The sequence below is a fragment of the Buceros rhinoceros genome, unplaced genomic scaffold (genome assembly GCF_000710305.1).
Source record: "Buceros rhinoceros silvestris isolate BGI_N320 unplaced genomic scaffold, ASM71030v1 scaffold9250, whole genome shotgun sequence".
In the NCBI taxonomy this organism is placed as follows: Eukaryota; Metazoa; Chordata; class Aves; order Bucerotiformes; family Bucerotidae; genus Buceros; species Buceros rhinoceros.
Genome location: NW_010387865.1, coordinates 24101 through 37637, shown reverse-complemented (window position 1 = coordinate 37637; position 13537 = coordinate 24101). Strand labels below are relative to the sequence as shown.

At 45.0% G+C, this 13537-nt stretch overlaps 1 protein-coding gene across 1 annotated transcript in view; it reads right to left on the bottom strand.

Moving 5' to 3' along the window:
• The window catches only part of DDX31 (DEAD (Asp-Glu-Ala-Asp) box polypeptide 31), a gene marked incomplete at its 5' end in the record, with an annotated part of 46119 nt that overhangs the window by 9926 nt on the left and 22656 nt on the right, over positions 1–13537 (bottom strand). Inside the window, 2 exons of the mRNA XM_010137504.1 lie at positions 4114–4225; positions 10090–10171. Of these exons, the coding sequence (XP_010135806.1) occupies positions 4114–4225; positions 10090–10171 (194 nt within the window). The remainder of the gene's footprint in view (positions 1–4113; positions 4226–10089; positions 10172–13537) is intronic.

Genomic DNA, 13537 nt, shown 5'->3' with positions numbered 1-13537 from the left:
AGCATGGTCAAGGCATAGGAAAACTTCTCTGATATTACAGTCCCAGTAGTCCATGCATTTTTCACCAGTTACTAGCTAGTCCCTTATAAATATCTGAGAGCCAGATGGATTTCCTGACTCATCATCACACCGAGAACAGAGCTCACCTGCTCAAAAGGGAAAAATAATAGAATTGTGTGCAAATTTCTCTTCACATCTTTATATTCCTGTAATGCCCTTCCCTGAGGGCTCATTGCTCTAAAGACGATCATCCACTAATATGAACACTGCTGCTGCTGCTCCGCGTCCCTGGAACATTAACTACACCCAGGCTGTCCTCTCTGCTATGGGGAATTGAGGAAACTCCACAGCTCAGAAAATGCCTCCCTTCGATTCCGTGCTGCTCCTCTGATTGCCAAACCTCCCCTGTCCCCCCAGCCCTCACTCCAACCACCACCTGCATCTTCCTCTCCCTCCCAAACCCTGACAGCAGCAAGCTCTAAACTCTAACCTCTCCTGCCCTTGCCCGTTGAGCTACCGGACCAGCAAGTTTGCCCACAGCTTATGTCTAATCTCTTGGTAGCAGCCGGAGATTGGAGTTTATGAACAGTAATAAAAATGTCATTTTAGCAGATCAGCTCCTGGAAGGACCCAGGGAATCCATCAAAGCTCTGTTTACTGAGTAAAGCGAACTCCTTTTCCCAATCGATGAGAAGAAAAGATTGAGTTTTTTGCACTTTCTTCCCAATTTCACAACATTACTCTTTCAGAGGCATCTGAGCATCAAGAGACCTGTGTTTTCCAACAGAGAAAATGCTAAATTCCAAATACCCGTCTCGGTGTCTCATCTGAAGGCCATCCCTCTGAGGGCTTCTAAATCAGCTCAAACGCTCTCAAAACCCCTGTTCTGCTGCTTTTTTTTGGTGAAGTTATTGGTCAAATTCACCTGCTATGAGAAGGTGTAACTCTTCAAAAGGAACAATACGAACCTGTTCCCGCTCCGAATGTGGTCCTGTTGGCGCTCATACAGTTGTTTTTCTCGCAGCATTTGAAATGGTTGATACTAAAGATCCTGTTATTACCAAGGCTGAGCTCATCTCCCACAGTTCTCCAGCCAGGAAAAGCTGCTGGTACTAACTCCCCAGATCAGAGTTAGGTAATCACAGCGTCAAAGGCTCCCCTCTTCCCAAAGCCCTGACAGACAGCTGCCAGATCCCGTCCTGAGTCAGAGCATGCAAAACCAGGGAGAGCTGCAAGACACTAACCCAAAGCTGAACTAACAGCCCTGCTGTATCAGCAGATAAAAACCTCAGCTCGTGCCACTGCCTTACCCCTGAGGAGCTCAGAGCTGCTGACGTTCATTACAACACCCATGGGACCCAAATGAAGACCTCTGTGGGTATGATTCTTTTTTAAATCTTTACTAGCAGGTCTTTACACCTCTCACTGTTGCCAGAGTCATGTGTTCCAGCTTTTATGTGCAACTACAGCAGCAAGATATTAAAAGCTGGTTTTTAATTCTTTTATAATGTTGTGATCAAGAGATAGAGCTTCATGAAAACAACTCGGACAGATTGGTAACAGTGCTGGACAGGCCACAATTCAGATAACGGGTACCTCACTGTAATGCCACAGGAGCGGAATTCTTGAGCTGTTACAGTTCTGACCACACCAACATGAGTCTAAGGCAATGTATACTGGCCTGGGGTGGGATTCAGACTCGCTCATGAAAGAGAGAGGACTTAGACTGGTCCTTTGCATCTGCGCATCCCCACTTGCCTATAGGAAATGTAAGTCTGGGAAGTCAAAGGAAAAGAGAGCTGCCTATGTTGAAGCTAGAGATGAACTCAGAGATGCTGGTTTGCTGCTTTTTTAAATGGGACAAGAGGGTAATGAGATATGGAAGTGAGACAGGTGACATAACCTGTGCCCCATGTTCCCAGCTGGCAGGCAGCTCCCAGCACTGGCCCAGCCGCATGCCTGGGTAAACTGGTGGAGGCATCTTGCTAGTGTATGGAGCATGTGGGAGCAGGAAGGAAGAATGCTCCAAAACTACCATGGCTTCAAGCATCGTGCCACAGCAGTGGGCTCCTGTAACTCCGCTGTCCCTCTTGACACAAAGGTGCTGAGAAGAGAAGGACGAGGCAAAATGCTCAACTACTGGCTATAAAATGGTGAAATAAGGAGGAGAACAGTAGGGTTTCTGTCCTTACTCTTTCTGTAACTCCAGTGGCGCAAAAGATCAGTCTCCTGAGCTCTGTACCCAGAGCTCCAAAACAGAGCACCCATCACCATTTGGACAAGATTCCTTCATTTCCCAAAGGAGCGCCACACTTCAAGACATATGTCCTTCAGGCAGCAGGGCCCAGCCATACCCCTCCTCCCACCCATCTCATCGTTGATCAATCAATCAAGTTTGAAGGGCAGCACCTTCACTGAACCATTTGATTCGAGTTTGGAAAAGACAGGAGTGATAGGCAGAAGGGGTGAGTGGGCAGGAAGCCCCATGCCTTTTGAAAGCGGGCTACAGTGAAAACACAGCTTATTAGCATTGACTAGGTCGGAAAATGGGAAAAAAGAGAAAAAGAGAGAGAAACAAATGCATTTCTGGCACAGCTTCCAATTGATTGTCTGCCATGAAAGCAAAAGCCAGCTGCCATGTTAATTATTCATGATGCCTGGCGCAGAGGGGAGGAAGAGGGGGCTTATGCAAGCCACTCGGCAGTGGAAAATTTGCATATGTAGATAGCAGAGAAGGAAAAAGAGGTGGAGTGCTCCTGTACGAGATAAATACAATGCACAACATTTCAGCATTTCCTGATATATTTTCTGTACTTCTTGTCCATGGCTAAAAAAGTTCTTAGTGCTGAGCTCAGCAACAAGTGTGTGTGGGAGGGTCTGTGTGCATGCAGTGACAGATGCGGCACAGAGAGAAACCACTGAGGTTTCTACATGTGACCGGAGCCATTCGGTTGTTCTCCCTGTCACAGCCATTCCAGGTTAGGGGTCCGCAAGGGGGTATATAAGGAATCCCAGCGGGGCAACAAGCTCATAAATGCTGAATCAAGGTTTTGATCATACTAGTCACATGCTTTGAGACTGTGGACTTAAAAGTGCAGCTATAAAAGTAATTACATCAGTGAAGTAGCACAATACACCTCACAATAGGTGCCTCTAACACTGTGACTGTGGGAGAAAGCAAAACCCCAAGGGAAAAAAATCAGCACTGCAAGCAGCAGGAGGGGTGTGAGAATCAGTACAGTGACATACAGTGGCAGGGGGTAGAGGGAGACAGCAGGATTCCAAATACCTCACCCATCAACACGGCCCTCTACAACAGCTGCTCCGTTTCCAGGTGCACCCAGATCAGCCTTACTGAGCATCACACCTGTACACAGAAGAGGGGTGCCTGCCTTGCACCACATTTTTGCTCCTCTCAGGAGTCTGCTTAGTGCTTATTCCTACCATATCCCTGGCAAGTTTTTCATCTTGCCCTAAAATCCACCCTCCTCTGCATTTTCCAAATGAGAAACGGAAGGGAAGAGTTTCTTGTACTGCTTGGTGACAACTGCTGTGCATCCCGCCTGGCAAAGCTGGGAGATAAACCCCCAGATTTGCACCTAGCTATGATTATTATTAAATCAACCCCAGTTCTTCTTCCTGCCTTCTTTTTTTAGTTGCCCTGCCTCTCGTTTTATTTCCATCCCACACGACAACCTCCAGGCTAAAATCCTTGCCTGTTAGGAGTTGCTCCCAAGGCATCCTGTCTCACAGGCTTCAAATTCTTCCCTGGTGTAAACTGAAAGCACCTAGAGGGCATTGCACCAGGATGTGGTTAAGCAGGTCACCCCCAGCCTTCCCAGCATAACACACGTCATCTGTTCGCTCCTGCGACTGGGTCAGAGCCCTTCAATGTGAATCCAAAAGCCAAGATTAAACCTCATTTGCACGTAATATGGGAACGCAAGAAATTAACATTTAATATCATTGCAAAGCCTTCTGGGCCCATCTCAACCCCCTACAGGGCCCGACGGCACCAAAATGTTTCTTCCAGCCCTTTTCCCTGAAGCTCTCCCCGAGAAGAAAACCTTGGCATGAGCCCTTCTGGAATAAACTGGGAAGAAATGCACTGACCTTTCTTTGCCCACCGGATGGTCCCCTCGCTAGAGTGAACGTAATTTTCAAATTTCGTCTGTAAGACCGTGGCTCGCTCCCGGACTTCTTGAGGGTTTGTGCCACAGGATTTCTACAAGGGCAGTGGAAGGATTAGAGGAAAGAGAGAATTTGAGTCAGGAATAATGAAGCAGTTTACAATAGACTTAATAACAGTAAAATCACACAGTAACCACCCAGGGGCCAACAAAGGTAATCCTCTCAATATTACTAGAGAAAAAAAAATAGATAAAGATGTTAAAGTCAAAGCAGCCAGTGAGCGCTGGGTGGTGAGGAGAGCAAATCACTTTTAATTCTGTGTTTTCCAACATCTATCACGTATCTTTTCCCCTCACTATTTTTTTTTTTTTTTATTTTTCAGATTCAACAGGCCAGGTATCACTGCTTGCTTCCATCGGAAGTATTTGGAATAACTCCCCCCAGACTCCCCGCTAACAGTTTCAGACTGATGTTGCAAGTTCCCCTGTGCAGTGCCCCCAAACCCTGTGCCTGTTGTTGGCACTGGTGGGGCAGGAGATCTACAAGCTCCAGCGCACAGACCAAATTCAGTACCTGTGAATAAAGCCAATGAAATGAACTTCTCATTATTGATGCCTAAGTTTTCTCACTCTCAACAAGTCATATGTAACTGTAACCGCCATCACGTGGCTCTTCTAGAATAAGACAAGCCCCTTGCACCAAAGGCAGGATGGAAGAGGCTTCCTCAGACTGAAAGGGCAATTTTGCACGTGCTCGAGGTTTCCCAGGATCAGACCATCGGATGCGGTTCAGGAAATGGAAAACAAACATTCCTGGGAGCAAGATGTTACTGGAAGGAGAAAGGAGGCTGGCTGTCTCTGAAGTACCCAGGCAGAGAAAGAAACCGTGGACAAGAGAACCGCTGATGGAAACTTGACAGCAAAGTGCAAAACCAAGCATCTGTGGATGCGAACTGCTGCTGGGAAAGGGCCACAGTTCTCAGAAGCTCCTCAGACAGGAACCAGCATCCAAGCCTAGGAGTGCCAGACCCAAGGCACTGATACTGGTCAACCTCCCCATCTGACCAGGCTGACCGAAAGCAAACATCCAGCTCCCACCATTCTGTACTAAGTCCGTGCCAAGGCAACAATTCTGTTGTTCTACCCCGGTAGATCTGGATGCTCACACTGCAAAACCCTCCCTCCCTTGCAGCAGCTGCAAGCATCACCTCTGCACTGCTGCCAGCCCAGGGTGACCACACCACCCTGACACCATGAACCTCGGGGACAGCAGGAGGCAGGCAATGCTGCTGCCGTCCTACACAGAGTGTTTTGCTGATCTGGATCTGCCACTCTAAAGCTTAACAGCAAATCTGCCCAGAGACAAACCTCAAACGCAGTCTGAATTCCCTGCATAGTGCCCTCTTCCGAACTCCAGATCCCCCAGCTTCCAGCCACTGGGTTACTCTTCAAGGAAGCAAACATGCATGGGGACCAGAGTTCCTGCTTACTTGCTACCTGCACTAACTGCCCATCTGCATCTCCAAAGACAACGGTGGTATTTTAAGGCTATGGAGGAATCTACCAGATTTCTGGTCTCTGCAATCTGTCTCCCAAACCCACTGAGAAAGACTCACGACGCAGCTCGTTTCACACACCCCTTTTGGTTTGTCTTAACGTGCAGCTATTAATCAGTAGAGACGGTCTCCAGTCGAGGGGCCTCCGTAAAGGTTTAATAATCTACAAGTGGGGCTGCCTCCCCGAAGTGGACACTCATCGCTGTGACTAACAAGTTTCCATTGACGTGAAACACAAAACTTTCTGGCCCCGCCTGCTGTCTCCTAGCCCCCGTCACTTTTCTTTTGTTAAGCCTCCTGGCAGCACAAAGTGTCACCTTCCCAGCGTTTTTTAATATGAATGTGAAATTAGTGAGGCTTGCCCTTTCCCCTGGCGGACAGAATCCTCTGTTATTAAAAAGTAAAGCACTTTAATAATGAAAACTTTTTCTCTTTTTCCTGTGTTTTAACTGTTTAAAATTAATGAGAAGGGCATAACGGTTGTCAAAGCGATATTGAAAGCCGGGTAGCCAGGACCGAATAAGCACGAAAATCCCTCCAGAGTGTTAAATAAACAGTGCTTCAGCCCCCTCCGAATCCCTCTGTTGGTTATTGTATACATTCTGTAACAGCACTCAGAATAGATCTGAGCACCGGGGAGGCAGAAAGGTTTCAGAATTCCAATAAAGGCCTCAAATTAAAGACAGCCTGGTGCGAATTCCAGGAGAAAATTAAAGAGACCTCAAGCTTAAGTGACAGGTGACTTGCTTCTGTGTCACAACTGTCAGGGGATTTAGTGATAATATGGCAATATATTACAAAGGACTTTTCTTATTCCCCCCTTTAGGTTTCAAAATGAGGCATCTCTTCTTCCTGGTGCTGAGGGGGAAAAAAAAAAGTAAGACAAAAATGAGGGATAAAAAACTAGGTGCATAATTTCCAAAGTGTGAGGTCAGTCCAAGAGAAATAAATGAAAAAAGCAAATAGCAGGAAACATAATGTACTTGGAAAACAGCTTCTCCCCTCCTCCCATCTCCACCTCATCTTTTATCCCCCTCAGCCCCTTGAGACAGATCTCATTTTAAAATTGCCCCCTAATGGGCATGAAAAAAAAGAAAAAAAATCTGTGTTTGATTCCTGCCTTCCAGGGAGGGTCATAAAAAAAAAAAAAAAAGAGTAATTAAAAAAAAAATCTAAATTTAAAACTGACTCAGAGCCAAACTGTGAAAGTAAAACCTGAACACCACGTGAGCGGACAGAGAGCACACACCAGTGCTATTGGAAGTGCACTGGAAGCCATCTCATACGCTTTACTCACACAGGTGAGCTTTAATCCTGCTCGTATCCTGGTCCAAAAGAACACACAAATGAGCACAATTAGAGACCTTACCCATTTTTCCAAGACCCAAAAGATAAAAGCCTACCCCAGAGGTTCGCTTGATCTACTCTCCAGCTAGATGAATTTGTCACCTCTGTTAAGTGAGAAGCATTCTTGCCATTATGAAGAAAGAGTGGGATGGGAGAACTCTCTACTTTGTGTTTGCTTAGAGTAAAAGCTCCTCCTGGCAGATCCCTAACCACAAGCATAACGACTGCCATCAAAATCAACATCTATAAGCTCAAAGAGGAAACGGGCCTGGACGCAAAGTTATTTAACGGGTTCAAGATATGAGGGGGACTTCCCCAAACATCAGGATAAGGTATGTCTTTCAGAAGAAAATTTCTGAGTATAAAGACTGCAGCTTTCACGTTTGAGAGGTTGGGATAGGTACTGGAAGATTCTGATTTCATTAACAGAGTATATTAACAGGAGAAGGAATTGAAACACGGTAAAACTAGACTGAGGCAGAAAAGTTCTTTCTTAAAACAGTAAAAAAAAAGAGATGGGGGAAAAAAGCACCAAAAAGCGAGGCTGTAACATCTCCTGCTTCCGTTATACTTCAAAACAAAATGAAGGATTTTGTTTTAATAACAACTTTTTACTAACCTCCACACACCTCCTCTAGAACTTACCAAGTCCCCCTGCCCCCCTCCATAAAAGTTGAAAGATCAAATTTATTCTCTTTGTAGGCAGGTGAACATTCACACACCCAGACATAGCCACATATATATTTTATACACCTAAATATAAAATATACATTTTACAGGCACTTCAGCTTGCTCCCTGGCTGCACACAGAAGCCCAAAAAATACATGTTCCAATGTGGTACTGATAATGGACTTCAGTTGAGGCAATGAGAACCGAAGAGCATCATAATGAGGTTCCTGCGTGCACGACTATAATATATACATGACTCAATGCATGGAGAGCGGATAAGCAAAGCTAATGCTCTCTGGAATGGCAGCATCACAGACGGGTCGGGTTCAGCTCCCCATAACATGTCCTCGATCCCTCTCTGTCCTATGCAATGTCCCACTGCATTTCCAGCTCATGGCACTGTCTTAACAGCAAACAGAAAGAATTCAATAGCGATTAAACTCTCATGAAAACCTGGAAACATGCCCCTGCACCTTCTGAGGAATCACTGCAGACCACTACCAGAGCTGCTGATGGCAATAAAACGCAGAGCTAACAAACAGAACAAGTCCTTCACTGCACTTAATATATTTTTTAAGTAATTCCATCCCCTTTAAAAGATACAGAATTTTTTCCATAAAGAGAAACTCTATCTCTCAGTCCTAATCCTTTCACATTCACACAAAAATAGGTTATAGTGTATGTCTATGTCCCTGCAGCAGATTCAGACCACCCTACAGCCTGAGCAGGTATCTTAGCTCCAGCAGAGTCAATGGCCAAACCCCATTTACTGCAAGGCAGAGGGAAGGGAAGAATTCAAGCCCACCTTCGACTGCAGGCAGAAGGAACCCGCTCCTCTGTACACGCATTCACGTACAGTAACAGGCACGGCAGGGCATGCCCAGGCAGCCCTGCTGAGTGAAAACCAGAGTAACAGCTACTATCAAATATGGTTTGGGTTTATATTTTTTTGAAGGAAAGGGAGAAAGACAAAAGAGAGGATTTCAGAATATTCTGTGCTTAGATGTGTAGAGTATTTTATATTTTGAAAGTATGGTAGTAACACCAATTTGATTAGCCCTGGTAGCAGGCAGACGTAGGAGTAGTTTTTTTATTGCTGTTCCAAAGGCACTGAGATGTTTAGGTGAGAATTTTCCAGGTGGATCAATGATTTTGAACCTCTCAGATACTGGGCTCTGACATTCAACACCACTCAGCAGGCATTTTCTCCTGCCACTTATCAAAAGCCAAACCATAATTTCCTAGAAAAAGTGGTTCTCTTTTTTGCCTAACATTTGTCCTCAAGCTCAGAACAGATAATATTCTGCCCCACATCAGCAACAAATTGGAAGTGCGATTTGTGCATAAATGTAATTGTTGAAAAACTCTCCAAAGGAAACTCGAAGTTACCTGCCTATAAGCACATTCAGAAGAAAAAGAAAGTGTTTACACACAGAACTGTTTAAAATAATATCTGCATTAACAAAGCACAACTAAACATTTACGTATTTGCTGAACAAGTGAAGAGGCGTGTTCCAGACATTTAAAATATAGGCATTACAAGTGATTTCAATGAAAATCAGTGCAGTGGTTGGAAAGAGCTTTAAACAGAGCTGGATCGCAGATCTGGCTTTCTGTGAAATATAGGGCACGTAGGAACACTGAACATCTTTCACAAGCATGTTTACCAAGAACACCACAGCTCATAACAGCCATCCGCAGGAAACGAGGCTGCTCATACATGGTATAACAGAAAGAATGAGCAGGCAAAACAGCAACGAGAGGAAAAAAGAGCATGCTGCATCACGCTTGACACATTCTTGACTTCCATTCAAAATGAGGGTTCTTGGAGGATTTAATTTGCCAGAATGCAGAAACGCCCGAGACATCAATTGCGAATGACTGAATTCTGTGAATTATAAACCTGAAGGTGGACCCAAAGCTTGCTGAAGTCAATGAAAAGATGCCTGTCAACCCCGTGAGCTTTGTTTTAGGCTCTGAGTAAACACAGATAATAAAAACCCCTGTGTAACACATCATCAAACACATTTTCCTTATTTCTTCAAGTTTTGTGTCATTTGTGATCTCCAACAGTATTTTAGTGCAGAAAAGCCAAGCAGAATAGAAACACTGTGAGGGAAAAAAACCCAACGCCTTTGCAGCCAGAAACCTTTACTGCCTGTGACAGAAGTAGCTGCTGACAAGTTAGAAGTGACTGCTTTTTGGGACAACAGTTTGAAGACTGGACAGTTGTGATACAAGGGAGCTCTGTAATTGTTAGCACTGCCTGACCTCATTGACATACCAACCCTCGTCTTGTAAAGTGAGAGGCGAAGGGTGGAAATACCTGTGATGTTTTACTGGCAAATGAAAATTGGAGCAATTCCAAATCAGCAGAATAACTCACCTTGCTTCCTGGTCTGAGCAACTTGAAGCGATCATCTTTCATCAGGCTGGATAATACCTTCTCCATCTTCATCTCTGTAACACTGAAACAACAAAGACAAAAAAATTACCATTTCTCCTATTTTTCAAATATAGCATGTAACGAGCCAGAGGCTGGTAACGGATAGCAAGACGATTGAGATTTACTTGTTCAATTTAATAATTTATCCCTGAAATACATGAGGTCTTACCCCAGACACTCACTCAGCAGCTCTAAAAGTGCAACTACTGTAAAATCTCAACCACAGCTAAACTGGTGCTTTCAGAAGCAGAGTAGAGAGAGACATGATTTTACCCACCACAGTCTTGTCGCTGTTACAAGCCACCATCACACATTCCAATTCTAACAGAGCATCAAAATAACTGAGGGTGGACTCGGACATTCAGTTCACTGAAAGTCTCCTTGGTTCTTGACCAGACTAACTGATTAAAGAAAAAATTAGGCCTTTAATTGTATTTCTGTTGTTTTCATAATTCCTCTTATCTTGCCCTGAGAAGCACCAACACAACTGGGAACCATTTGGTTACGTTCTCTGCTAAGAGAAACTCAAACTGAGTTGAAGCAGCTTATAAAATTAAATTGTGGATTTACTTTGTAATGATAAACAATAAGATTTGTTGCCTCCACTGTGAACCCAGAGGGTGTCAAACATTTTATGGTACATTAGATGCCACGCGCAGGGAGCAGAAGGTGTTTGCAGTCAGTTGCTTGTGCAAATGTGGACAAGAGACCGACCGAGACATACACATACAGGCTGGGAAGATGCGCTCCGCTTACTTCGCTCCTTCTACATCTTATTTCCCCCACTTTATCTTCCAGATCCTCTGGAAACAGAGACATTGCTCAACCCTCATTCAAAGGAACATGCTGCTCTGATGTTAGCACACATTTGTCTCCACCCGTGTTAGCGATGAGCCAAAACTAAAGCTGTGTAAAGACACAGCTCCTTCCTCTCATAGTGCCTCAGGCTCAGAGGGTAACAACAGGATCCCAAGGAACTTTTCGTCTCAAGCCAACTCTCCTGCCGCTTCCTTCCCTCTGGTCACATCATAGTTCTTTCCCACAAGATCCTACATCATTCCAACTTCTTGCTGAGTTGCTTGGGTCAAAGGTCAGACATTCTCACCCTCCAATTAATTTATATCTTCAAAAGCCACCTCTGACACCAAATACACAGTTTGATTTCCTTCCTCATCTTGAGGACCCACCTTCCCTCTTCTTTGAGGTGTAAAGCCAAAGCCCTGCCCACTAGAGACCTCACAGCATTTTTTTTAAATACAGGGGACTCGGTCAGCTGTCCTAGCCAGGCTTCACACTGGGCATTTATTTTCATTCTGTCGACTCACATTCCTCCTGTAGACTCAACCAGATGATTTATTCTCCAGTCCTGCTTACAAGACACTGCTGGGTACTGTTAATCCCAGATACTGGAAATGCTTACGAACCCGTTCATTTTAAAGTGAGTAGTCCTACTTAGAGGTGCATTTACAGGAGACTAGACATTCTTCATCCTCTGTAACAGTGTCTTATGGGGCACACACACACCAGGTGACAACGCAGGAACATCTGCGCAGCTCCAGGCCATTAATATTACAGCTACATCCAAACTGGGTCCTATTTCCAAGGGAATTACTCAGATGATAAAAGCTGAAGTTCATAGGCCCAAATTCTCAGCAATGGGCAAAGGTCATCTCTAGAAAAGAGATTCTTTTCCTTTTTATACCAGAATAAATCATAAATACTACATGGAAGCCAAGCAGTTCATTTGGGGTTACCTTGGTCTAAGGAAGAGAGAAATCTTGGGGGTCCAACAATACTCAGCATCCTGAATCTCAGGTGGTCAGAGAGATGTCTGCGGTTTCTGAAGAATATCAGCAATGCTTCTCTTCAATTAGTAAAGTGCAGAAAGAATTCATACCAGGAAGGATATCCCCTTTCTTTTCACTCAAACACCTGGCTAGGAGGACTGGATGAATCTTTGCCATGCTGTGTAACAGGATATGGTGATACTCGCCTGTTCCCCAGGCCTTCCCAGTTAAAGCAACAAATACCTTCACTTTTGCAACCTGCCTTTTCAGGCTCAGCCAGCTCACCACCACAGCACATGGAAAGGAAAAGAGATGGTCCAAAGAAACAGCCATCCAGCCTGCAAGGTGCAGGCCAGTGTGGCCATAAGATATCGTATAAGGGAGACAAGCCCCACCGCTGCGCAGCTGGGACCCACGATGTAGCAGATTCCTCCGCAGAGGATGTGGAGAAAGGCGGGGGAGTGACGGGGGAGAAAAGGAAATGGAGCATAAAAAGACAACTGAGGGTTTCTCTGTTTGGTTTTGAAAAGTATAACAGTAAATTAAAACATAAATGGCAACCACTTAAGCAAGAGAAAAGTATCACCCTCCCCCCCCCGGCAAAGGCTGCTTTGACGCCGCTATGAATGAAAACGTCAAACCTTTGACATTGATTTGTCTGAGATGTCACCCCTCTCCGACCCTCCTCTCGCCTGGCGCGCTGCCAGCTCGCAGCCTAACAGATATGTGAACTTGGTTCACAGCGGGGAGCATCATGTGAGGGGAGCAGGGGAGGGGGGCAAGCACAACCATAGAGAAGGGAGAGAAATGACTCGTGCCTTCACGGTGATGCGTTTTCCTTTATAAATTAGTTAGGCCTCTGTTAGGAGATAAAGAAATTATCTGATAGCTGTCGAGGCAGGTGCTGCTAGATTGCAGTTGAAGGAACTAAAAGAGACACAAGGAAAAAAAAAGTGAATCTCACTGATTCTCTGCTGCTTCTCGCCTCCTCCCTTTGAAGGAAAGTCTGTTAGTTAGGCTTAGAGCCTCGACAGAACATTTTGGAGCCTAACCTTTTAAATAAAAAGGAAAAAAAAGACAGAGAAAACATACGGAAAACATGAGTGTGCATTTACAGGTAGGTGGAGGAACCACCGCTTCAAGGCACAAAAAGACCGAAAAGAAAGTTGCGGCGAGAGGCAAGCGGCTTTCTTGAGCCCCAGTGGGAATTACTGATCTCAGCAGAGCCAAAGCGAGATCGTTTTGGCAAAGGCTAACGCTGCTTTTCCACAGTGGAAGCCAAGGAGAGGCTTCAGGTACCGGTGAAAATTAATTGCGAGCGATTTCCAATTTCAAAAGCAGTCATCCCTAATTCCGAAGTGGATTTTCATCCAGGAACAAAGCCACGTCTGCTCTCATTACTTCCGACTCTCAACATTTCTGGACTTACTCCCATGCATGCTGGGGTGGGTGGAGGGGCTTAAGAAAAAACTCTGGGTCAGATCCTCATCTACTGTAAACCAGCGCAGCACTGCTCATTTACACCAGCTGAAGGCTGCGGGGACTCGTCTCATGCTTTGTCTTCTCAGAAATACATATTTTATGAAGTATTTACATTTCAA